Source organism: Myripristis murdjan, chromosome 22 (assembly GCF_902150065.1).
Source record: "Myripristis murdjan chromosome 22, fMyrMur1.1, whole genome shotgun sequence".
In the NCBI taxonomy this organism is placed as follows: domain Eukaryota; kingdom Metazoa; phylum Chordata; class Actinopteri; order Holocentriformes; family Holocentridae; genus Myripristis; species Myripristis murdjan.
The window spans coordinates 3,246,347-3,272,852 of record NC_044001.1 but is presented as its reverse complement, the minus strand read 5'-3'; the positions used below and the strand labels follow the sequence as shown (position 1 = coordinate 3,272,852).

At 41.3% G+C, this 26,506-nt stretch overlaps 2 protein-coding genes and 1 pseudogene across 2 annotated transcripts; all 3 read left to right on the top strand.

Annotated features, from left to right (window-relative positions):
- The first annotated feature begins 4,945 nt into the window (after positions 1-4,945).
- Positions 4,946-25,979, top strand: LOC115354447 (tripartite motif-containing protein 35-like). The gene is made up of 4 exons (XM_030044841.1): positions 4,946-4,973; positions 11,065-12,121; positions 24,753-24,820; positions 25,901-25,979. The coding sequence occupies exons 2-4, from the start codon at positions 11,072-11,074 to the stop codon at positions 25,977-25,979; spliced, it is 1,197 nt and encodes a 398-aa protein (XP_029900701.1). The 5' UTR covers positions 4,946-4,973; positions 11,065-11,071.
- LOC115353999 (nuclear factor 7, ovary-like) lies at positions 4,997-6,436 on the top strand. The gene has a single exon (XM_030044145.1). The coding sequence runs from the start codon at positions 5,003-5,005 to the stop codon at positions 6,395-6,397; it is 1,395 nt and encodes a 464-aa protein (XP_029900005.1). The 5' UTR covers positions 4,997-5,002; the 3' UTR covers positions 6,398-6,436.
- Positions 11,002-26,506, top strand: part of LOC115353980 (tripartite motif-containing protein 35-like) — a 993,629-nt pseudogene continuing 978,124 nt past the window's right edge.

Here is a 26,506-nt window from a genome sequence, read left to right as displayed (position 1 = left end):
CTAGGCTGTGGTGTGCATACAGCTGTAAAGGTTTATGTAAAGGTTACTCTAGCCATAGTAAGATAACAGATCCTTGTGGCTGTTTTACCAGGCCACTAAATGAAACCCAGCAAATAACAAGCGCACAGATCTATTAGGGAAGAGCTGCCGTTTCCGGGTGTGACTGTCGCTTTCATTCACAACTCAAAATGCAGCTGCTTTGTTCAAACCCACATAGCTTTATTTGACGTTCTGGTGGTGATCCCTGGGATTCCAGAGATCCCAAATATATGCTGTATAATTACAGGGAAATGTGTCTAAAATGTCGCATAAATCATGTCCATATTTTCTGTTTGATGTAAAGCTGCAGCCATAAAACAACGACATGTTGGCTTTGAATATTTCACTCAGTATCAGTGTGATGGAGCTTCAGTGAAGCTGCAACCAGCAGATACAGAGCAGGTGACATTTTTACTGAAGCACTTTTATGGTTTTACTTTGAATGTTGTTATTTTTTAATTTATTGTTTATTTTTCATATATATTTATAATGTACATGTAAAAAATATTTATCTAACTTTTAAGAGAGAGTTCAGGGGGTTCAGTGTACTGTATATTGTATACTGCATGCTGTATATTGTATATTGTTATGTGTATGTTTTATTTTTACCACTGGCTGTAATAGAGACATTAAAGTTTTATCTTACCTTACCTTACCTTACCTGACTTTACCCTACCTTAACTTAATGAGCATAGGGGTTAATGTAGGTATGCATCTTTTCTCTAGTTCAAGATGCAGCTCTGCATGAAAAAAAAAGAAAGAAAAAAAAAAAACACACACACATTGTGTCCCTGGGAAGTTTTCCATCAGTACTGCATTTTTTTCCACCATCCCATCTGAAACAGCAACAACAACAACAACAACAGCAATAACAATAACAATAACAATAACAATAACAATAACAACAATAACAGTAACAACAATTACAAAAATAATAATAATGATGATGATGGTGATGATAATAATAATGTGTTTTGATTTAATTTTCCACATGACAGTTGTGCTCAGGCCACCAAAGCACAGTGACTTAATGATCTGACCGTGTTGTTCCTGTGGATCAGTTTTGGAAACGTCATCATCAGCTTCAGAAGATTGAACTTCCTTGTTGTCCTTTCTTTGGGTGGATCCAAAACGCAGTGCCACAAATAGCCAGCAAGTGGTGCTATATCCCAAATAAAGGAGATAGATATTAGATATCACATGACTTGTGGATGATATAATGATAAAGCACAATCAGTGTATGATAACTCTTTGGAGAAGGTGTGTGGATGGCATTGTGGAAAAAATCCAAACAGGACACACAGACTCTCCCAGAAAATCTAAAGTGGCTATAGGACACAGGCAACATGAAATTGACACATGAAGAAACAAAATCACTTTTTAACTTTTTAACAGATATAGTCAGTGGTTATATGCAGGTCAGCTGCTGCTCACAGGTCACTAATGCAACAACAAGGAAACCAGCTGCCGTTAAACGCTACAGAAGATTAGAAGATGATGGAAAAGGCACTCTTTGTTTTTGTCTGCAGAGTTTGGGCTGATTTACCATGAGTTGGGTGGCTTTTTAAATAAATTAAAAAACACATTCGGTTAAAAATCTACTCATGAATTGCATTGCTTAGTGATGCAAACTTATGCAGGAACTCAGCACAAGTTTGACATGACAATTTTCATCCATTCTGCTGAGAGGAGATATGAGTTAGCATCATCAGCAGCCAGCTGTGGCTCACCCTTACAGTGGCCGAGAACCGCCAAATGCGTCTCAGTTACAGAAACCACCTTCAAGTACAGAAACGATCCAAATTCACAAACTCAAACACAAGTCTAAATGAGGTGCAAAAAGAGGAACGTGGTGCAAATGAAAAAAAAGGTGCTGCAAAAAACAAAGACAACTTCGTCATCATCAAACGCGCTGCAAATACAGAAACGATCAAAGCACAAAACGATTCAAACCAAGAAACCATCTTCAAAAGAAAAACGCTTCATAACTCCAAACCTGCAGGGGGCGCTCTCAGCGTAACAGCCCAATGGAGAGACACACGGGATGGAGAGCGAGATAGAACAGCTGACTGAAACAATCTAGAATAGAATAGAATAGAATGCCTTTATTGTCACTATACACATGTACAATGAGATTAGAGCAGCTCCTTTTTAGTAATGTAATGTAATGTAATAAAATGTAATAATAAAGAACAACAACAACAAAAAAAAAATAAAAATAAAATAAAAAAGATAAATTACAATATAGATAAAAATAAGTAAAAATAAGTTATATATACAGTAAGTAGTTCTATATACAATAAGGATTTAGTGGTGATATTGCACATTTTAATAGTGTTCACAGTAGGTGGTTGTGAGGTAGTCTGGGGGGATTGGGGGGTTGGGCTGTGATGTCAGTGTATGTGTGAGTTCAGAGTGGTGATGGCTTTTGGGAAGAAACTGTTCTTTAGTCTATTTGTTTTGGTTCTGATGCACCTGTAGCGCCTCCCTGAGGGCAGCAGGTCAAACAGGTCAGAACCAGGGTGGGAGTTGTCTGATATTTTTTGCTCTACTGAGGCAGCGGGAGGTGTAAATGTCCATCAGGGACGGGAGAGGACAGCCGATGATCTTCTGGACTGCCTTTACCACTCTCTGGAGCCTCTCCCTGTCTGCCATGCAAATGTGCAGCCTTGTAACGTCTGGTGTAAAATATGATAAAATAAACGTCACGTAATGTGCAGCGTTGTACAGTGATATAAGCATATATAAATATAACTGAATAAAAGTCACATTACCGTTCCCGCTGGATGCTGAAACACCGTGTTTCAGGCAGCTGTTCTATCTCGCTCTTCATCCCGTGTGTCTCTCCATTGGGCTGTTACACTGAGAGCGCCCCCTGCAGGTTTGGAGTTATGAAGCGTTTTTCTTTTGAAGACGGTTTCTTGGTTTGAATCGTTTTGTGCTTTGATCGTTTCTGTATTTGCAGCGCGTTTGATGATGACGAAGTTGTCTTTGTTTTTTGCAGCACCTTTTTTTCATTTGCACCACGTTCCTCTTTTTGCACCTCGTTTAGACTTGTGTTTGAGTTTGTGAATTTGGATCGTTTCTGTACTTGAAGCTGGTTTCTGTAACTGAGACGCATTAGGCTGTTGAAACGCGATTGGCGGTTCTCGGCCACCGTATTACCCTGTATATGTAGTGTTTTCTTCACTCTGGATTTTCTCTCTAACATAAACCTCGATGCATGCAACATCGCAACATCTACCTGTCATCTGTGTGTGTGTGTGTGTGTGTGTGTGTGTGTATGTCTTTTCCACCACCAGCAGAAACGGAGGGCAGGTGTGTATCTGTTAGCGGCAGCCTTTCTCCCAACCTTCATCTTGGAGAATCCAGCAGTGTAACTCCAGGCGACCTCGGGGTTGATAAACCCAAACAGCTCCTCCTGGATGGTTTTCCAGTTCAGCTCCTCTCAGGGAAGAAACACACTTTTAGCAGCACATGGTACCAAAACAAAGCCTGGCTTCAGTTCTCTGTGAAAGTTTCCCTTGTGGCCAGTTTAGAGCTCATGCATCATCGGATTTAACGTATACGGTAACAGGCCTCAGAGACTGTTGTGCTGTGATTGTGTGCAAATAAATATTAAAGTGAGCGGCACTAATTAATGATTATATGATATATATATAATATAATGATGATATTATTTCAGCTTGAGTCTCCCTGTCTGATAAACTGTCCACACAGATTGGAAAGTGCAGTAAGTAGGTCACAGTCATTAGTTGGATGGTTTTTGTGTGACTTGTCTTCCTGAATTGTGTTAAAGCTTATAGGTGGTTTAAGAAGATGGGATCTTTTCAGTCAATGTTTGCAAATCTCGAGCAAGCCTCAGAGTCGATGTGGGAGAGCAGAAAAACGCTGCCATACTTTGGATTGATGTGTAGCGCTGTCCACGGCGCTGATGCATCTGTCACCATGCCGCTGGTTGGTGAATTTGTTTTGCACTAAGAAATAAATTAGGCCTCAGACTGTTTGTGTGTGAACTGGAAGGTTTAATGGCTTGAGACTACATCACTTTAGCAGGCCAGCCTACACTTTGCCATTCTTGTAATAGGCTGCACTGTCAGGACGGGTTCATTCATATCGACTGAACCAAATTGTCATCAGTACAATATGAAGTAACTAAGAATGGCATTTCGTTGTAGTCTTTAAACATATAAACCCATACACCTTATTCCACATAAAGCATAGCAGTAAACAAAAAAATATGAATCTATCATCGAATTAAAAAGTCTGGAAAAATAACTGATTGTCAAAACCAAATTCATGTTTTGTGTGTGTGTGTGTGTGTGTGTGTGTGTGTGTGTGTGTGTGTGTGTGTGTATGTGTGTGTATGTGTGTGTGTGATATGTTTCTGAGACACAGGAAAACCACAACTACCACAGGTGAAAAAATGTCAATTTCAGTTTTAAAAACATATGCCAGAAATAACAGCATTACCTTGTGTTCATCATTCAGTATATCAACATCTCTCTGATGATCTCACAATTTCTTTGATATTTCTATTTGGATTCAAACTCTTCAAAACCAAATCACACAAGTTCACATGTTCAAAAACAGCAATGTGGAACGAGGCTTTGCTCTGATCTGTTGCAGTAAACTGCTGACACAAGCTCCGCCCCTCAGCTGACTAACATGTAAAAAAAGAAACGGGAAACAGGATGTCATTCTTCCACTGGTCAGTGACAAGAGACACACACACACACACACACACAGAGAGACGATAAGATTCATTTTGGACTAACCCGTGACTTCCACTGAGGGAGGAACTCCAGGAGGAATACTGGGAATACTGGAACTCCAACCTGCTGCTGACTCCTGAATCAAAGTTTTAAAAAAGCCACGACGCTAAAGTGTTACCACGACCGACTGACTGACTTCCTGTTTGAACTGTCTGCCTGGTGAGTTTTTCTCTTCACTCAGAGACAAAATGGCTTCCAGATCAGAGGAGGATCTCTGCTGTCCTGTCTGCCATGACATCTTTAAAGATCCTGTGGTCCTGTCATGTAGCCACAGCTTCTGTAAAGCCTGTCTGCAGAGATGGTGGACAGAGAAACCAACAAGAGACTGTCCAGTTTGTAAGAGAAGATGTTCTAGGAGGAAACCACCTCGTAACTTGGTGTTGAAGAACCTGTGTGAGGCCTTCTTACTGCAGAGAGATCAGAGAGCTTCAGCAGGGTCAGAGCTCCTCTGCAGTCTGCACTCTGAGAAACTCAAGCTTGTCTGTCTGGACCATCAGCAGCCAGTGTGTGTCGTCTGTCGAGATTCAAAGAAACACACCGACCACAAGTTCAGACCCATCGACGAAGTTGCTCAGGATCACAGAGAAGAACTTCAGAAATCACTGAAGCCCTTCCAGGAGAAACTGGAGGTCTTTAATAAAGTCAAAGGAAACTGTGATCAAACAGCAGAGCACATTAAGGTCCAGGCCCGACGCACAGAGAGGCAGATTAAGAAGGAGTTTAAGAAGCTTCACCAGTTTCTCCAAGAGGAAGAGGAGGCCAGGATCGGCGCTCTGAGGGAGGAAGAGGAGCAGAAGAGTCAGACGATGAAGGAGAAGACGGAGGCTCTGAGCAGAGAGATAGCAGCCCTTTCAGACACAATCAGAGCCATAGAGAAGGAGCTGAGAGCTGAAGACGTCTCATTCCTGCTCAACTACAAGGCTACAGTGGAAAGAGTCCAGCGCCCCCTGCTGGAGGATCCACAGCTGCTCTCAGGAGCTCTGATAGATGAGGCCAAACACCTGGGCAACCTGAGCCTCACCGTCTGGGCCAAGATGAAGGAGGTGGTCTCCTACACTCCTGTGGTTCTGGACCCCAACACTGCACATCTCGCACTTTCCCTGTCTGAAAATCTGACCTGTGTGAGACGAGGAGAGAGACAGAAACTTCCTGACAATCCAGAGAGATCTGACTACTACTACACTGTCCTGGGATCTGAGGGCTTCAACTCAGGGACTCACAGCTGGGATGTTGAGGTTGGAGACAATACAGACTGGACTCTGGGTGTGATAGAAGAGTCTGTCCAGAGGAAAGGACGCATACGATCTGGATTATGGGGAATAGGGTTCTATAAAGGTAAATACAAAGCATGCTGCCCACCAGGTCCAGCCACTGATCTCCCAGTTCAGAAGAAGCTCCAGAGGATCAGAGTTCATCTGGACTGGAACAGCGGACAGCTGGCATTCTCTGATCCTGATACTAACACACACATACACACCTTCACACACACTTTCACTGACAGGCTGTTTCCATACATTTGCACCATAGAAACACTGAAGATTTTATCAGTGAAGGTCTCTGTTACGGTGAAACAGCACCGCTAGAAATAGATGACATCAGTAACAACAACAACAAAATTATAGAGACAAAAATATAGAGAGAAACAACGAAAAAGAAAGAGAAAAAAGAAATGTCAAAGTAGTAAAAATAAGATTAGGTAAGGTAAAAACACAACAGAAAGGAAAAAAATATCCACACTGCAAAAATGCAAAATCTTACCAAGATTATTTGTCTTATTTCAAGTCAAAAATGTCTTATTCCTAGTCAAAATATCTCATTACACTTAAAATAAGACAAATAATCTTGGTAAGATTGTGTGTTTTTGCAGTGCATAAATAACGGGGGGCAATGTATCAATATTAATTTTTACTAACAACATTCAAATGAATAAATGATTTTGCTTTAGTTCAACGCTCAAAGTGAATTTTCTCTATATTTAGACCAGGGGGTTCAACCTTTTTCATGTTCTGGACCCCCAAGTTGACTTTCAATAAGCCACTGACCCCCATTTGAAGAGATTTTGACCTGAAGAGACCCAGCTCACACTGGAAAAAGAGATTCTTAATCTCAGTGTGTCTTCACCTGCTTCAATAAAGGTTGAATTATATCAAGAGATATTTTGTATGTGTAAATTCACACAAATTGATGCAAAATTGGCAACATGTTTTTAAAAATTACAAGAAAGCTGTATTTAAAATTATAGAAGTTATGTATTTAAAAGGTCAGATCAGTGATGCTGGATCAGATTTCTTGTGTAGAAATGCTTTACTGCGACTCCTCATTTTGCTGAGGGCCCCCTGGAAGACCCTGGAGGACCCCTGGGGGTCGCCGGCCCCCATGTTGAAAACCACTGAGTTGGACTCCAGGTAAAAGTGGAGTATGTCTTCTTTGGTGATGTGAAGAGTTGAGTTGATTCTGTTGTTTTGATTCTGGGTTCTCAGAGTTTCTCTCCACTGGAACTGCTCTTCTGTTTGGAGTTCCATCATTTCAGCTCCAGCAGATCTTAACTGACTCTCATATTTACAGCAGCTTGGCCAAAAGTTTTGCTTTGAGCGCAGACGTGAACAGACACATGACAGCCCACACAGGAGAGAAACCTTCCTGCTGCTCAGTTTGCAGCAAAGCCTTTCATAAGAAGTGCAGCGTGCAGAAGCACATGGGACTGTTTTAAACACCATCAGCTGTTTCACCTCATCTTGTTTTTATTGCAGGTTTCTGATGTGTTTGTTTTACTGAGAAGCATTTTGTAACTCTGTCTTTTTTATGTATGCCATATGAATAAACTAACACTTTATTACTGACTGTGTAACCTGGTGTCTCTGTGTCTGTCTTCCTCTGTGAACAGATGCCCTTGTGTTGTGTTAAAATGGGAGCAGACAGCATCCTCTGCTGCTAAAATGTCAGCCACATTATCAGCCAATCCCACTTTGAGACTGCACACTTGTAGATGCACAATTTTGATATTTACAAGCCACTGTTTGAGGTCACACAGTGTCTTGTAAGTCTCTGCTTAGGTGTGAGAACTTGTTTCCAGACGACCCAGTATCAACTGTCCACAATTACTGCAAACATGAACTCTCTAAATATCAGAAATAAATACTCCATTTGACAAGATACAGGCTTGAAATCAGTTAAATCACCTCATCTCTCAGGAAGCAATGAAGCTGAATGTATAAATGCTGACAGTGTCAACTCTGTGTGCTTGACTTCATTTTGTGTCTTTGTCTCATTTTAAGGCAGAAAAGTGAATGATGACAATTCTTAACTTCAGAAAAATCATCTTGTTCAGTCGCTCTGGTTTTAAGACCTTTTCACTCAAATTGAGAAAGAAAAAAAAACAGTGAAAGAAGATTTGACAAGCTGGTGTTGAGTTTATTTGACTTCATAATGAACTTGGAATGAGGGTTGATGAGGGAATGAGATCTACCCGTCTGATCTTCAGGCTGGCGACTGTCTGACAGCTCAGTCCTTCCTTTTGGACTCACACAAGGTAAATCCATGAGAGGATTGTCACTGAGGCCTCTGCACACCACCGACCTCTGCATTTCACACTGAGGCCCTCTTCTTTATGGGCAGTCAAACTGCACTTGGAAACAATACAGATACAGTGATTACTGCTATGCTATGAAAAGTAAAGATGTTGATTTCTAACAGTGTTTAAAGATGGATCATAATTAATATAGCCTACATGATGATAAATGGGAATAAGGACATAAATGATTTGTAAGTGTAATCAAAGTGATGATTAAGCTGTGATTAACAGTTACAGTGTGTTAGAATAAGTCTGTGCTTTACTGTGCAGCGAGAAGCCAAAAAGAGGAAGTGTTCCCCAACAGCTGCTCGGCCACACCCGGCCAGCAAGGAAATGTGTTTGCGCTCTCAAACTGTGTGTGTGTGTGTGTGTGTGTGTGTGTGTTTTCAACAGTTTTTAAAGTTGAGCTTGAATTAGGTTTCTGATTTTCTGTATTGGCTGTGGTGTCTCCTCCATCAGTGTTTTGCTCTGCGTGGTTTTACAATCTGATCAGGAAAACCAGGATCTTTTCCTTCCTATCCGTGTGTCCAAGTCTTCCTAAAAAGTTGATCACACCTTAGTTGGCCGATCAAAAACATTGACCTCCTCAACGGCTTCGGTGTTTGGTGGTCAAAACGTTAAACTCTTAGTACACATGTCTTCTGTCTGTAAATAATAAACTGTACAGATTCTGAATGTTTTAATCAGATTTGTGTGTGTGTGTGTGTGTGTGTGTGTGTGGGGGGGGGGGGGGGGGGGGGGGGGGGGGTTGATTGAGTTACTTTTTGTCTTGTATGAGGCAGCAGCACTTATTTTATTGATTGTAGATTGTATACTGTATTTCATACTATTTTTGAATCAGCATTTTTGAATTTTTACTGACTGGAAAATGGATATTCTTCAATGATGACATCATCATTTACCAGGAAATGTAATTAAAATCAATTTACAACCATCCCATCTCATCAAATTGAACTGCCTCCCTCTCTTTCTCTCTTTTGTCGGAGGGCATCCTTCCCTGGTAGGAAAAAGAGAAAAATTTAAAACCAAAATGGCCAATTTTCATCCTCCAGTTTCTTATAAAGTGAGAGTCTGCACACCATCACAACTTGCATACGTTCGACACACCCAACATGCCACAGTGGAACAATTACAAAAAAGCCATGTCCTGTCCTGTCCTCTCCAGGTCTCTGGAGGTTCCTCTCAGGAAGGTGTCTTTCTGACCAAGAATGACAGCCGCTCTCTCCCAGAAACCGCGAAAGAACAGCCTTTCATGACAATTTCAATTTGGACTGTGCTGAAGTTGTTTTAAACTGCTGCTGCTGGGTTTTGTATCAGTTCAGGGAATAAAATGTAAAATGAGGCTTTGACCCTTCCTGGTTGTTGGGGGCGTGGCAGACTGCTCTCCTCCTTCCCACCAGCCCCAGCAGAGCAGATAAATACCAAACACTTTGACAAGAGTTTATCCAAGTTTTCTGCAGCTTCTTGCTGACTGTTTTTTGTCGCCACAGTCAATCATCAACTTTTTTTCAGCCAGAAAATCCTCTACAAGTTCTTTTGAAAACATCAAACTCAGCACAGAGTCCCATCACTCTTGATATTGTCCTGTTATCTGTTATGAGTTTGCTGCACACCCGGCTGGCTGCTGCACACAGCTGTCACATCTAATGCTGCTTTCACTTGAACTCAAAGGAGTTGTGTTCACTGAAACTTGGACATCAGGGTTTTGGTCTTGTAAATTTTTACCCAGCAACAATATTTCAAAATCATATGGTTCAAAATTTGGGTGGCAGCTGGGGTGGCAAGGCCTTTTTGTAAGGTGGCAGCTGCCACCCAGTGCCACCCTCTGGATCTGCCATTGTTTAGATCATTCTTTTAGTGAAAATGTTCTTCAGAGAACTTTAAGCACAAAACAAACAAACCAACAAAATGTCTAAAGTGTTTTTCAAATGAATAATCATCCACTAAATAAAAAGTTTTTTTAGTAGGCCACTTAATTGTTCCTCACTGACCGATCCAGTCTTTTAAGGAACCCATTTAGAACCATGTTTTGTTGTGATATGTAGCTTAGACTCTAGGAATACCACAAGTACCACAGGTAAAAAAAAAAAAAAAAAAAAAAAAAAAACATTTTCATAACATATGCCAGAAATAACAGCACTACCTTTTGTTCATTATTCAGTATATCAACATCTCTCTTATGATCTGACAATATCGTTGATATTTCTATTTGGATTCAGACTCTTCAGAACCAAATCACACACAAGTTCACAAATTCAGAAACAGCCATGTGGAACGAGACTTTGCTCTAATCTGTTGCAGTAAACTGCTAACACAAGCTCCACCCCTCAGCTAACTCACCCGAGACAAATCAGGAAACAGGCTGTCATTCTTCCACTGCTCAGTGACAAGAGACACACTCACATAGATAGACGGACAATGAGATTCATTTTGGACTTAACCCATGACTTCCCTTGAGGGAGGAACTACAGGGAGAATACTGGGAATACTGGGAATACTGTAACTCCAACCTGCATCTGACTGCTCAGTGAATCAAAGTTTTACAAAAGCCACGACTCAAAGAGATTCGAATGTGAAAGGAAATTCCAGGGAACTTTCCAGAACAGGGAGCGTTACCACACCTGACTGACTGATTTCCTGTTTGAACCGTCTGCCTGGTGAGTTTTTCTCTTCACTCAGAGACAAAATGGCTTCCAGGTCAGAGGAGGATCTCTGCTGTCCTGTCTGCCATGACATCTTTAAAGATCCTGTGGTCCTGTCATGTAGCCACAGCTTCTGCAAAGCCTGTCTGCAGAGGTGGTGGACAGAGAAACCAACAAAAGACTGTCCAGTTTGTCAGAGAAGATCTTCAAAGAGTGATCCACCCCGTAATTTGGCACTGAAGAACCTGTGTGAGGCCTTCTTACTGCAGAGAGATCAGAGAGCTTCAGCAGGGTCGGAGCTCCTCTGCAGTCTGCACTCTGAGAAACTCAAGCTGTTCTGTCTGGACCATCAGCAGCCAGTGTGTCTCGTCTGTCTGCATTCAGACAAACACACCGACCACAAGTTCAGACCCATCGACGAAGCTGCTCAGGATCACAGAGAAGAACTTCAGAAATCACTGAAGCCCTTCCAGGAGAAACTGAAGGTCTTTAATAAAGTCAAAGGAAACTGTGATCAAACAGCAGAGCACATTAAGGTCCAGGCCCAACGCACAGAGAGGCAGATTAAGGAGGAGTTTAAGAAGTTTCACCAGTTTCTCCAAGAGGAAGAGGAGGCCAGGATCGGCGCTCTGAGGGAGGAAGAGGAGCAGAAGAGTCGGACGATGAAGAAGAAGACGAAGGGTCTTAACAGAGAGATAGCAGCCCTTTCAGACACAATCAGAGCCACAGAGAAGGAGCTGAGAGCTGAAGACGTCTCATTCCTCCACAACTACAAGGCTACAGTGGAGAGAGTCCAGCGCCCCCTGCTGGAGGATCCACAGCTGCTCTCAGGAGCTCTGATAGACGAGGCCAAACACCTGGGCAACCTGAGCTTCACTGTCTGGGACAAGATGAAGGAGGTGGTCTCCTACACTCCTGTGGTTCTGGACACCAACACTGCCCATCCAGCACTCTTCCTGTCTGAAGATCTGACCAGTGTGGGACTAGGAGAGAGACAGAAACTTCCAGATAATCCAGAGAGATTTGACTTCTGTTACCCCTTTGTACTGGGATCTGAGGGCTTCAACTCAGGGACTCACAGTTGGGATGTTGAGGTTGGAAACAGTGACGAGTGGAGTGTGGGTGTAATAGAAGAGACTGTCCAGAGGAAGCGATGCAAACTATCTGGATTGTGGGAAATAGAGTTCTATGATGGTGAATACAAAGCAGGCTCCCCATCAGATCCAGTCACTGATCTTCCAGTTCAGAAGAAGCTCCAGAGGATCAGAGTTCATCTGGACTGGAACAGAGGACAGCTGACATTCTCTGATCTTGATACTAACACACACATACACACCTTCACACACACTTTCACTGACAGGCTGTTTCCTTACATTAAAACCACAGAAACATTACCACTGAAGAGTTTACCAGTGAAGGTCTCTGTAAAAGTCGAACAGCACCATTAGAAATCGATGACATCATCAACAACAACAAAATTATAGAAACAAAAATATAGAGAGAAAGAATGATAAACAAAGAGAAAAAATAAGTTTAAAGGCAAAAACACACAAGAAAGAAAAAAAAAATCCATTGGGGGGGGGGGGGGGGGGGGGGGTTGCATCAATATTAATTTATATTAACAACATCTAAATGAATAAAATGATTTTGCTTCAGCTCAAAGCTCAAAGTGAATTTTCTCTATATTTAGACCAGGGGGTTCAACCTTTTTCATGACCTGGACCCCAAGTTGACTTTCAATAAGCCGCTGACCCCCATTTGAAGAGATTTTGCCCTGTAGAGACCCAGCTCACACTGGAAAAAGAGATTTTTAATCTCACTGTGTCTTCACCTGGTTCAATAAAGGTTCGATAATATTAAGAGATTTTTTTTGTACATTTAAGCATTTAAATAGAAAAACGTGGGTGTGACGTGGGTCCATCACTTATCTCGTGTTTAAATGTATTATTACAAGTTAAACTTTTGCCATATTTTCCCAGCAATTTCACTTGATTTCTTTAAAATAAATGGGAAAATGGTAATGTGTAAATTCACAAAAATTAATGCCAAATTGGCAACAACATGTTTTTTAAAATAACAAGAAAGTTGTATTTATAATGATAGAAGTTATGTCAGGACAGCTGACATTCTCTGATCCTGATACTAACACACACCTACACATCTTCACACACACTTTCACTGACAGGCTGTTTCCATACATTGGCACCTTAGAAACACTGAATATTTTACCAGTGAAGGTCTCTGTAACAGTGGAACAGCACTGTTAGAAATAGATGACATCAATAACAACAACAACAACAACAAAATTATAACACCAAACATGTAGAAAGAAAGAAAGAAAGAAAGAAAAAGAAATGTCAAAGCAGTAAAAATTAGATTATATGCAAAAACACATCAGAAAGAAAAAAAGAATCCATAAACAATATATCACAGCCAAAAGCGGCAAAATGCATCAATTTTAATTCATACTAACAACATTCAAATGAATAAAATCATTTTGCTTTAGCTCAAAGCTTTTTTGTACATGTAAACATTTTAATAGAAAAATATGAGGTTGATTCATTGTTACTGATCTGGCATTTGAATATATCATTTTAATTATGAGAAATATAGTTTTCTTTTTCCCCCTAATTCTTTCCTCAAGTTAAACTTTTGCTATATTTTTCCTAGCAATTTAATTTGATTTTCTTTCTAATAATTGGGGAAAAGGTGATGTGGAAACATGTTTTTTAAAATGACAAGAAAGCTGTATTTATAATGATAGAAGTTATGTATTTGAAAGGTCAGATCTGTGATGCTGGATCAGATTTCTTGTGTAGAAATGCTTTACTGCGACTCCTCATTTTGCTGAGGGCCCCCTGGAAGACCCTGGAGGACCCCTGGGGGTCGCCGGCCCCCATGTTGAAAACCACTGAGTTGGACTCCAGGTAAAAGTTGAGTCTGTCTTCTTTGATGATGTGAAGAGTTGAGTTGATTCTGTTGTTTTGATTCTGGGTTCTTTGAGTTTCTCTCCACTGGAACTGCTCTTCTGTTTGGAGCTTCATCATTTCAGCTCCAGCAGATCTTAACTGACTCTCATATTTACAGCAGCTTGGCCAAAAGTTTTGCTTTGAAAGCAGACGTGAACAGACACATGACAGCCCACACAGGAGAGAAACCTTCCCACTGCTCAGTTTGCAGCAAAGCCTTTCATAAGAAGTGCAGCGTGCAGAAGCACATGGGACTGTTTTAAACACCATCAGCTGTTTCACCTCATCTTGTTTTTATTGGAGGTTTTTGATGTGGTTGTTTTACTGAGAAGCATTTTGTAACTCTGTCTTTTTTATGTATGCCATATGAATAAACTAATGCTTTATTACTGACTGTGTAACCTGATGTCTCTGTCTCTGTCTTCCTTTGTGAACAGATGCCCTTGTGTTGTGTTAAAATGGGAGCAGACAGCATCCTCTGCTGCTAAAATGTCAGCCACATTATCAGCCAATCCCACTTTGAGACTGCACACTTGTAGATGCACAATTTTGATATTTACAAGACACTGTTTGAGGTCACACAGTGTCTTGTAAGTCTCTTCTTAGGTGTGAGAACTTGTTTCCAGACGACCCAGTATCAACTGTCCACAATTACTGCAAACATGAACTCTCTAAATATCAGAAATAAATACTCCATTTGACAAGATACAGGCTTGAAATCAGTGAAATCACCTGCCAGTGCAGATAATTTCACACACACACAAGGGCAGACACACACACACAGGCAGGAGGTGAAGTTGTCTGAGACGAGAAGGAGAGCAACTAGAACAAAATGATCTGCAATTTATCCGGAGATGAATCGCTGCCTGTTCTCCTTCAGTCGTCATAATCTCTCAGAAAGCAATGAAGCTGAATGTATAAATGCTGACACTGTCAACTCTGTGTGCTTGACTTCATTTTGTGTCTTTGTCTCATTTTAAGGCAGAAAAGCGAATGATGACAATTCTTAAGTTCAGAAAAATCTTGTTCAGTCGCTGTGGTTTTAAGACCTTTTCTCGAGAAAGAAAGAAAAAAACAGTGAAAGAAGATTTGACAAGCTGGTGCTGAGTTTATTTGACTTCATAATGAACTTGGAATGAGGGTTGATGAGGGAATGAGATCCGCCCGTCTGATCTTCAGGCTGGCGAATGTCTGACAGCTCAGTCCTTCCTTTTGGACTCACACAAGGTAAATCCATGAAGAGAGGATTGTCCCTGAGTGCTGTGCACACCACCATCCTCTGCATTTCACACTGAGGCCCTCTTCTTTATGGGCAGTCAAACTGCACCTACAGAGCTGGAGGGAAAATGGGACAAACTCTGAAATGTCAACATGGTGATTTTTAGCTTGTGACCAAGTCTGTCCTGGGCTCACTGGAGCAGCTCTGAGGAGCTCTTAGGAGAAAAGCCCCTGCCTGCCACAGTGACTGTCAGCAGTGAGCTGGTACAGGATAAGCTGGTGGGGGATGTATATAGAGTACATTTGTAAAAACAGCATATTCACAGGGCATCGGTGTTGAGCTCTGGATTTATTGATCTTGACCAGTTTTGTTGGTGGTGCCTCCTTGAAAAGCCCGTCCTGTTCAGCACTTGGAGCTGACTCTGCTCTGTCTCTTCATGCTGGCTCTCATAACCAGGTATTAACACCTATGTTGCTGCTCCTGGACTCAATCTCAACAGTGCCTAACCCTGCAATGTCCAGATCTGGGATTCTCTAAGTATAGCAACTCACAGTGTCACAGTTCAGTTCAGCACAGGTTTGTTCAAGGCTCTGGGTCAATAATTCATGAGGTTCGCTAAAGAGACTGGCAGCAGCAGCCTCTATGAATGGAGCAGTAAGACCTCCAGCCCACACATAAAACACACAAGACTACTGAACGTTAAGGTGCTTATTAGACAAGTTGAATCAGTCATGTCTGTGTGTCTCTCTGTCTGTCTGTCTGTATGGATAGATAGATAGATAGACAAACAGACAGACAGACAGACAGTCAGACAGACAGTAACGTGCTGTGGGGTCCATGGCAAAGCCAAGAGTCAATTAACTCAAATTGCATAGGGCATGCATATGAAATATCTATTATACAACATGTAGGTCCGACCGAGCAATCTGATTGGTCAATCAGTGATGAGTGAGGAGCTTGACCAGCTGGAGAGGTCAGGAAATTAAGCCAGTATGGCCCGATCAATGTCTTGGGCTGTCAAATGTCTACCTGAACGTCTACCTGAAAAACACTAGACAAACAGCTGATTTCTCAACTGTAAGTAAAGAAGAGCTAAACAAGATCCTCCGTGAATTTTATGGAGCACGGATAGTACCTGCTGAGGCGGAGTCAGCACCATGGACAGCACCCGATGAGGCAGCTTCAGCACCATGGACGGTACACGCTAAGGCAGATTCAGCACCAGAGACAGTACCCGCTGAGGCGGATTCAGCACCACGGACAGTACCTTTAAGATTTTCCACGGAGATGTGCGGTTATAACTTTGTTCTTGCTATTAATGAGTTAATGTTATCAGTTATTAATTAGCCTATTAATCGTTATTAATTTGTTTAGTCTTTATGAGTTTCCTAGGCCATTGATTTAATTAATTTGTCAATTTGTTTGTATCTGTACATTGAAATGAACATTTAATAAATCAACACATCTGTGAAAATTGTCGTCTTTATTTCAGGGGTAAATTGATAATAGCCTGAAAAGGTGATTAGCAAAAGCCCCCGAAAGTTGGGGTTGAAATTATAAAACTCTGTTCAGCCTTAATGTTTTGATTATACATTTTATTTTCTTGGTAATAGTTGTATAATCGCAGTATTACACTCAAGGGTGTGCTTAACCGTCTCATGTAATAATGCTTAATAAAAACAGTGATCACGCCAACATGGCCTGTATCATGTATGACATAGCGGTTCACATTCACCTGCTGCATCTCAACAGGGTTTACTCAACAGTCACATCACGCCAATCAATAGATTCACCTGTACCTTTCAGCGACACAGGATCTGCGGCATTTGAAAAATAAAGAATACAACAATACAACAATACAACTAGAAAATTCCCACGCGGAAATTTTAAGAGTGCCTCGGATTTGAGCGTACTTGCCACCCTTGCGACCGCCTGGACATGCGCTAAAACAGCAGCCCTATGCTGTTTGTGTAAAGTTCTGGCTCTTGCCCAGGTGGGGAATTGAACCCTGGTCTCCTGCACGGCAGGCAGAGACTTTATCCACTGTGCCACTGACACTTGTGTGGACTGAGCCAGAAATGAGGCTCTATAAAGTGTGTGAGCACACAGCATGCGTGACAGTGGCACTTGGCAGAAAATCGCCTAAAAGTAGTGGTCAAACAAATACGTTTTTCTCACTGACAGCAAGTCCGAGCAGAAAATCAAAGGTATCATGAAAATGGTAAGGCTTTGGGCCATAGGCGGAGTTTGCGGGGGGGCAGGGGGGGCATTGCCCCCCCTAGCGTCTGAAATGTGTCACTACATTGAGTCAAAAATAGGTGCAATATTTTTTTTTTCCTATAACCCTAACCCTAACCCTAACCCTATACACATTTAAGCAATGCAATAAAATAAGATTATTTTCAGAAATAAATCTGAATTACATTATGTTTGGTATTGTAATAAATAAAATAATAAAAAAAATGTTTGCCCCCCCAGCACAAATTTCAAACTCTGCCTATGCTTTGGGCTTTCCAACTGTCAAAATTATTCGCCAACTCCCCAAAATGCCCGAGAAACGGCGAGTTGAAAAAGTGTGTGTTTCTGCTTCTCTGCCCAGACTTTGGGTTCTAGATATTATGGGAGTCAATGGGGAAGAGAGCTGGCACTCCTGCCTCGTTAAGTGTCACAGTGTAAAAAGTTGAAGCTACTTTGCTTTTGTATTTACATTTTTCAAGGCACAACTATTTTTGCTACAATTTGATCCCAAATTTATGCATGTGGAGTGAAAATTGTGGCCAGCAGAGCAAGTTTAAGACAAAAGGTTTAGGCGATTTTTCAGGGCTGCTCCACTCTAGCCCTCAGAAATGCCACTCTAGCTGACTCCATTAGTGTGTATTGCGTCTGGAATTCCGAATTCAAACTGGAATTGCAGAAAAACGGAAAGTCAGATCGGTTTGAAAATCGACACACTGCTTCTTCTCCACTAAACGCACGTTTTTCGAATTTGGTGCGTGGACGCAGGTCAAAAGCTCTGTGCTATGGAGCCTTGGGAAGTTTTGGCCATTCATTGCAGATGGGTCATGTGACCCGGTTCTTTTGGGTTTTTGTCGCCATGGTAACTCCAATAATATACAGAAGTCATAGCACACTATTCCCGAATGAGACGCACGTTTTCATAATTATAATGTCATAGGTATCGTCGAAACTGTGGGAGGAGTAGCGAACTGAAATTTCTGCTATAATAATAAAAATAATTTGAAAAAAGACACAGGATAACAATAGTGACCTCGTTCCTTCGGACCGAGGCACTAATTAAGTAATCATAATGTGAGATCACAGGAAAACAACAAACAAAAAAAAAAAAAATTGGGTCCTCTTCCTTATAGGTGCACTTGTTGTGGTTCCTACCACTCCCCTTGGGATGGCACATCCACAGCATCAGCGTCCCGACCAGATGACGAAACCCACGAGCAGCGATGATGATCTGGATGACAGACGAACAGCTGCACGTCCTCACACATACAATCATTCCTCAAAAAACAAACAAACAAACAAACAAACAAAAAACAAAATTACAGAAAATAAACGGAAATTGAAACTTTGAGAAATAAGCTGAGTTACATAGAGGTTATATTCTCCATCTGATAACTTCCTCTGGAGAGTCTATTTTTGTGCAGGAGAGAAGCCTAAACCTAGAGAGCTTTTTAAGCTGGACACTCAGTCTCTGAAACATCACCACTTTCCAGTCCATCCAGATCAGAGAACAGGGAGTGTAGTGAAGCTGCTGTGGACTCCAGGACATGCTGGACTGGAGGGAAATGGAAAAGCCAGTGTCCAAAAGGAGCCAAAAACAGCCTGGTCATGGCAACACTGGGAAGTGAAGGGACTTTCGGCCGGATCATGGTGACACTGGTGAAAGGAGGGAATTTACCGCCAGTGGTGTCCGCATCAAATATGAAGTAAACAGGGTGTGTACTGTCTGCACTGTGCTTTCTGTATGTCTAGCACCTTGTATGTCTGCTTGTCTGTAAGCCTTGCATGCTTGTCTGTTTTTAGTAATTTGTTAGATCTTATTCTGTTGTACTCAGATCTTTAGATCTTATTCTGTTGTACTCAGATCTTATTCTTTATTTATTTTTTTAAATCTTTTTTTATTGATTTATTTAATCTGTAATCTGTGGATACTGCTGAAAAACTGCAAATTTCCTGCGGGATGAATAAAGTATCTATCATCATCATCATCATCATCATCATCTTCTAACAGTGCTTCATTTTTGTTCTGTTGATTGTATTTCTTTTTTCCTTTCTGTCTTCTGCCTTGACCTGCCAAGGGACTGCAGATGAAAACTAGCTAATCTAGCTAATTCCGGTGCATTTACATTTTAATTCAATATTGAAATGTTAATGAATGTACACTGTCCCTTTTAAATAAACAAACAAATAAAATAAATAAATAAATAAATAAATAAATAGCGATATGTACAACAGATACAGTGATTACTGCTATGCTATGAAAAGTAAAGATGTCGATTCCTAACAATGTTTAAAGATGGATCATAATTAATATGCATGATGATGAATAGGAATAAGGACAGAAATGATATGTAAGTGTAATCAAAGTGATGATTAAGCTGTGATTAACAGCTTTCCTTGCTGGCACCCGGCCAGCAAGGAAATGTGTGTGTGTGCTCTCAAACTGTGTGTGTGTGTGTGTGTGTGTGTGTGTGTGTGTGTGTGTGTGTGTGTGTGTGTGTGTGTGTGTGTGTGTGTAATGTGTGTGTGTGTGTTACGTTCAGTGTTTGTGTGTGAGAAAGAGAGAAAGGTCTAAAAAGGCATGTTTCTCTGTTTGAGGTTGGACCTTTGGAGTAGGAGTTGTGGACTACCTTACCATCGGAGAGATTTACAAAGAATCTTCATCTGGAAATTATCAACCAGAGAACAAAGGAAAACCCATTTTTGCCAACCAGCTGAGGATAAATTTGGACTAAATTTGGATTTCTCTCCTGTTCACGTTACCTGAATTGGACGGAATTACTGTACGGACTTGGACTTTGTACTGAGTCGTGAGTTCCTGCGGAGTTTGGGACTGAGGCGTTTTCTGATTGAGTTTACTGATGATTTGGATCCTTCTAAAAGTTGGATGAATTTTCACGGTTTTGTTTTGCTGCTTGGCCCTGCTTGTTTTTACAATAAATTTTGTTAACCTGGATTAAAGTCTATTTATGGACTTTTCGTGATTCTTGGTGACAGTAAAATACGAGGCTGTGGTGTGCATACAGCTGTAAAGGTTTATGTAAAGGTTACTCTAGCCATAGTAAGATAACAGATCCTTGTGGCTGTTTTACCAGGCCACTAAATGAAACCCAGCAAATAACAAGCGCACAGATCTATTAGGGAAGAGCTGCCGTTACCGGGTGTGACTGTCGCTTTCATTCACAGCTCAAAATGCAGCTGCTTTGTTCAAACCCGCAGAGCTTTATTTGACATTCTGGTGGTGATTCCAGGAATTCCAGAGATGCATGTTTTCCCTAGTTCAAGATGCAGCTTTGCATGAAGACAAAAAAAAAAAAATAAAACCACACATTGGGAAGTCCAGTACTGCATTTTTTTCTACCATCCCATCTGAATCAGACACAACAACAACAATTATAACAACAATAATAATCATGGTGATGATAATAATAATCATAATCATAATAATAATGTGTTTTGATTTCATTTCCCACATGACAGTTGTGCTCAGGCCACCAAAGCACAGTGACTTAATGATCTGACCATGTCGTTCCTGTGGATCAGTTTTGGAAACGTCATCATCAGCTTCCGAAGACTGAACTTGATCCATTTTCCCCTCCAGTGTGTCTGAGCCACAGTCATCTCTGGAGTCCAAACTTCCTTGTAGTCCTTTCTTTGGGTGGATCCAAAACACAGTGCCACAAATGTCCAGCAAGTGGTGCTAGATCACAAAGAGATATTAGATATCACATCACTTGTAGATGATATAATGATAAAGCACAAGGCCGGGATCAGTGTATGATAACTCTTTGGAGAAGGTGTGTGGATGACATTGTGGAAAAAATCCAAACAGGACACACAGACTCTCCCAGACAATCTAAAGTGGCTATAGGACACAGACAACATGAAATTCACACATGAAGAAGAAACCAAATCACTTTGACTCCTGGACATCAAACTTCAACCCAGAGAAGATGGGAAGCAACACATAGAGGACTCCAACACACACAGATCAGCAGCTGTTGTGGACATGAGAGCAGCCCACAGCACAGAAACTATCAGCTGTGTGAAGAGACAAACAGCATGAAAACACTGGACATGTGAACAAATTCAGACGAAACACTTTGAGCTGAACCTCTGCACTGATCCAGTCTGTGTCCACCTCTTGAAGCTTCTCCATCGTCTGCAGCCCCGCTGGCTCCTTCCTGCTGCACATGCCGCCATGTGCTTTTCCTTTCCGCTCTGTTTGCAACAAACAGAAGAAGAAGAAGAAGAAGTAGAAGAAGAAGAAGTGGGCAGCTCTTTAACAGATACAGTCAGTGACTTATATGCATGTCAGCTGCTGCTCACAGGTCACTAATGCAACAACAAGGAAACCAGCTGCCGTTAAACGCTACAGAAGATTAGAAGATGATGGAAAAGGCGCTCTTTGCTTTGGTCTGCAGAGTTTGGGCTGCTTTACCATGAGTTGGGTGGATTTTTTAATAAATTAAATAATACAGTATCTACTCATGAATTGCATTGCTTAGTGATGCAAACTTACGCAGGAACTCAGCACAAGTTTGACGTGACAATTGTCATCCATTCTGCTGAGAGGAGATATGAGTTAGCATCAGCAGCAGCCAGCTGTGGCTCACCCTGTATATGTAGTGTTTTCTTCACTCTGGATTTTCTCTCTAACAGAAACCTTGATGCATGCAGCATCACAACATCATCATTTGTTTGACTTTTTGATGGCACAGGACAGTATGCAAATACATATTAAAGTGAGGGGCTCTAATTAATGACATATTTCAGCTTGATTCTCACTGTCTGATAAACTGTCCACACACATTGGAAAGTGCAGTAAGTAGGTCACAGTCATTAGTTGTATGGTTTTTGTGTGATTTGTCTTCCTGAAGTGTGTTAAAGCTTCTAGGCGGTTTAAGAAGGTCAGATCTTTTCAGTGAATGTTTGCAAATCTCGAGCAGGCCTCAGAGTCGATGTGAGAGAGCCGAAGAAACGCTGCCATAGTTTGGATTGATGTGTAGCGCTGTCCACAGCGCTGATGCATCTGTCACCATGCCGCTGGTTGGTGAATTTGTTTTGCACTAAGAAATAAATTAGGCCTCAGACTGTTTGTGTGTGAACTGGAAGGTTTAATGGCTTGAGACTACACCACTTTAGCAGGCCAGCCTACACTTTGCCATTCTTGTAATAGGCTGCACTGTCAGAACAGGTTAATTCATATCGACTGAACTGAATTGTCATCAGTAAAATTTGGAGTCAATAAGAATAGTATTTCATTGTAGTCTTTTAACACATAAGGACACCTTATTCCACATAAATCATAGTAATGAACAATAAAATATGAATCTGTTATTTCACTAAAAAGTCTGGAAAAATGACTGTGTTTGTCAAAACAAAATTTATGGGGGTTTTTTTGTGTCTGTGTTATATGTTTGTTAGACACAAGGAATACCACAACTGCCACATTTAAAAAAATATCAATTTCAATTTTCAAAACATATGCCAGAAATAACAGCACTACCTTGTGTTCATCATTCAGTATATCAACATCTCTCTGATGATCTATATCTTTGATATTTCTATTTGGATTCAAACTCTTCAAAACCAAATCACACACAAGTTCGCAAGTTCAGAAACAGCAATGTGGAACAAGGCTTTGCTCTGATCTGTTGCAGTAAACTGCTGACACAAGCTCCGCTCCTCAGCTGACTCACCTGCGACAAACCAGGAAACAGGCTGTTCACACACACACACACACACACACACACACACACACACACACACACACACGGAGAGACAGACGATAAGATTCATTTTTGGACTTAACCCGCGACTTCCACTGAGGGAGGAACTACAGGAGGAATATTGGGAATACTGGAACTCCAACCTGCTGCTGACTCCTCACTGAATCAAAGTTTTAGAAAAGCCACGACTCAAAGAGACTCTAAAGTGAAAGGAACCTTCACAAGGCATGTACAATATTTTATTACCTTTTTATTTTGTTGTGTGTAGTTTATTAGTGTGTCTTGTGTTTACCACTGTTCTGTATTGTTGGCTACGTTTTCTATTTAAGTTGATTGCAGCTGTGTGAGGAGCTATTGCCCAAGTCAAATTTCCCCTCAGGCTCAATAAAGTGTGTCTTTTTTTTTTTTTAGTTTGTCTTTCTGGGAACTTTCCAGAACAGGGAGTGTTACCACGACCGACTGACTCACTTCCTGTTTGAACGGTCTGCCTGGTGAGTTTTTCTCTTCACTCAGAGACAAAATGGCTTCCACATCAGAGAAGGATCTCTGCTGTCCTGTCTGCCATGACATCTTTAAAGATCCTGTGGTCCTGTCATGTAGCCACAGCTTCTGTAAAGCCTGTCTGCAGAGCTGGTGGACAGAGAAACCAACAAGAGACTGTCCAGTTTGTAAGAGAAGCTCTTCTAGGAGGAAACCACCTCGTAACTTGGCGCTGAAGAACCTGTGTGAGGCCTTCTTACTGCAGAGAGATCAAAGAGATTCAGCAGGGTCGGAGCTCCTCTGCAGTCTGCACTCTGAGAAACTCAAGCTCTTCTGTCTGGACCATCAGCAGCCAGTGTGTCTCGTCTGTCTGCATTCAGACAAACACACCGACCACAAGTTCAGACCCATTGACGAAGCTGCAAAAACTCACAGAGAAGAACTTCAGAAATCACTGAAGCCCTTACAGAAGAAACTGAAGGTCTTTAATGAAGTCAAAGGAAACTGTGATCAAACAGCAGAGCACATTAAGGTCCAGGCCCGACGCACAGAGAGGCAGATTAAGGAGGAGTTTAAGAAGCTTCACCAGTTTCTCCAAGAGGAAGAGGAGGCCAGGATCGCCGCTCTGAGGAAGGAAGAGGAGCAGAAGAGTCGGACGATGAAGGAGAAGACGGAGGCTCTGAGCAGAGAGATAGCAGCCCTTTCAGACACAATCAGAGCCATAGAAAAGGAGCTGAGAGCTGAAGACGTCTCATTCCTGCACAACTACAAGGCTACAGTGGAGAGAGTCCAGCGCCCCCTGCTGGAGGATCCACAGCTGCTCTCAGGAGCTCTGATAGACGAGGCCAAACACCTGGGCAACCTGAGCTTCACCGTCTGGGCCAAGATGAAAAAGGTGGTCTCCTACACTCCTGTAGTTCTGGACCCCAACACTGCACATCCAGCACTTTCCCTGTCTGAAGATCTGACCAGTGTGAGACGGGGACAGTGGCAGGGACTTCCTGACAATCCAGAGAGGATGGACCACTACTACCCCACTGTCCTGGGATCTGAGGGCTTCAACTCAGGGACTCACAGCTGGGATGTTGAGGTTGGAGACAGTGCAGGCTGGGTCCTGGGTGTGACAGAAGGGTCTGTCCAGAGGACATCGGAAATTTGGTTTGATGGAGGTAAATACTCAGCAGGCTCCCCATCAGGTCCAACCACTGATCTCCCAGTTCAGAAGAAACTCCAGAGGATCAGAGTTCATCTGGACTGGAACAGAGGACAGCTGACATTCACTGATCTTGATACTAACACAAACATACACACCTTCACACACAAGTTCACTGTCAGGCTGTTTCCATACATTAAAACCACTGGACCACTGAGGATTTTACCAGTGAAGGTCTCTGTAACAGTGGAACAGCACCGTTAGAAATAGATGACATCAATAATAACAACAACAAATGCAACAACAACAAAATTATAGAAAAAAAAATGTAGAGAGAAAGAACGAAAAAGAAAGAGAAAAAAGAAATGTCAAAGTTGTAAAAATAATATTAAATGGAAAAAAAAAATCCAGAAAGAACAAAAATATCTATAAACAATATATCACAACCAAAAGGGGGAAATGCATCAAAATTAATTCATACTAACAACATTCAAATGAACAAAATGATTTTTCTTCACCTCAAAGCTCAAAGTGAATTTTCTCTATATTTAGACCAGGGGGTTCAACCTCTTCCATGTTCTGGACCCCCAAGTTGACTTTCAATAAGCCGTTGACCCCCATTTGAAGAGATTTTGCCCTGTAGAGACCCAGCTCACACTGGAAAAAGATTTTTCATCTCAGTGTGTCTTCACCTGCTTCAATAAAGGTTGAATTATATCAAGAGATTTTTTGTAAATTTAAACATTTAAACAGAAAAATGTGTTGTGGGTCCATTATAACTGATCTGATGTTTAAATATATCATTTTTATTATTAGAGATATAGTTTCCTTCCCCCCCAATTCTTTACTCAAGTTAAACTCTTGCTATATTTTTCCCAGCAATTTTATTTGATTTCTTCTAATAAATTGGGAAAAGGTGATGTGTAAATTCACACAAACTGATGCAAAATTTAGAACATGTTTTTTAAAATAACAACAAAGCTGTATTTATAATGATAGATGTTATATTTAAAAGGTCAGATCAGTGATGCTGGATCAGATTTCTTGTGTATAAATGCTTTACTGCGACTCCTCATTTTGCTCAGGGCCCCCTGGAAGACCCTGGAGGACCCTTGGGGGTCCCCGGCCCCCACATTGAAAACCACTGAGTTGGACTCCAGGTAAAAGTGGAGTCTGTCTTCTTTGATGATGTGAAGAGTTCAGTTGATTTTCTTGTTTTGATTCTGGGTTCTTAGAGTTTCTCTCCACTGGAACCGCTCTTCTGTTTGGAGTTCCATCATTTCAGCTCCAGCAGATCTTAACTGACATATATATATAGATATAGATATATAGACATATATAGATCATATTTACAGCAGCATCAGCAGACTCAGCTGAACTCTTCATGTCCAAAACACTACATATCCATCTGAGAGGAGAAATCACAACCTCACAGTTTGTCCTTCAACATCTTCAACATACACACGATCCTGGACTTCAGTGATCTGTTGTCCATTAAAAAAAGGACCATCATTTTAATTCTGTGCTGTCAATCATTTTATCAGGTTGGGTGTCATTTAATTCAAAAGGTGGACATATCAGTTGATGTCAAATTGTGTGTAATGTTGCTGATTTAGGCTTTGAAGCTTTCTTTACTGTTGCTCTCATTGTTATGTGGCTTTTTGAAAGATAATCTGTTAAATTCTGAAAAT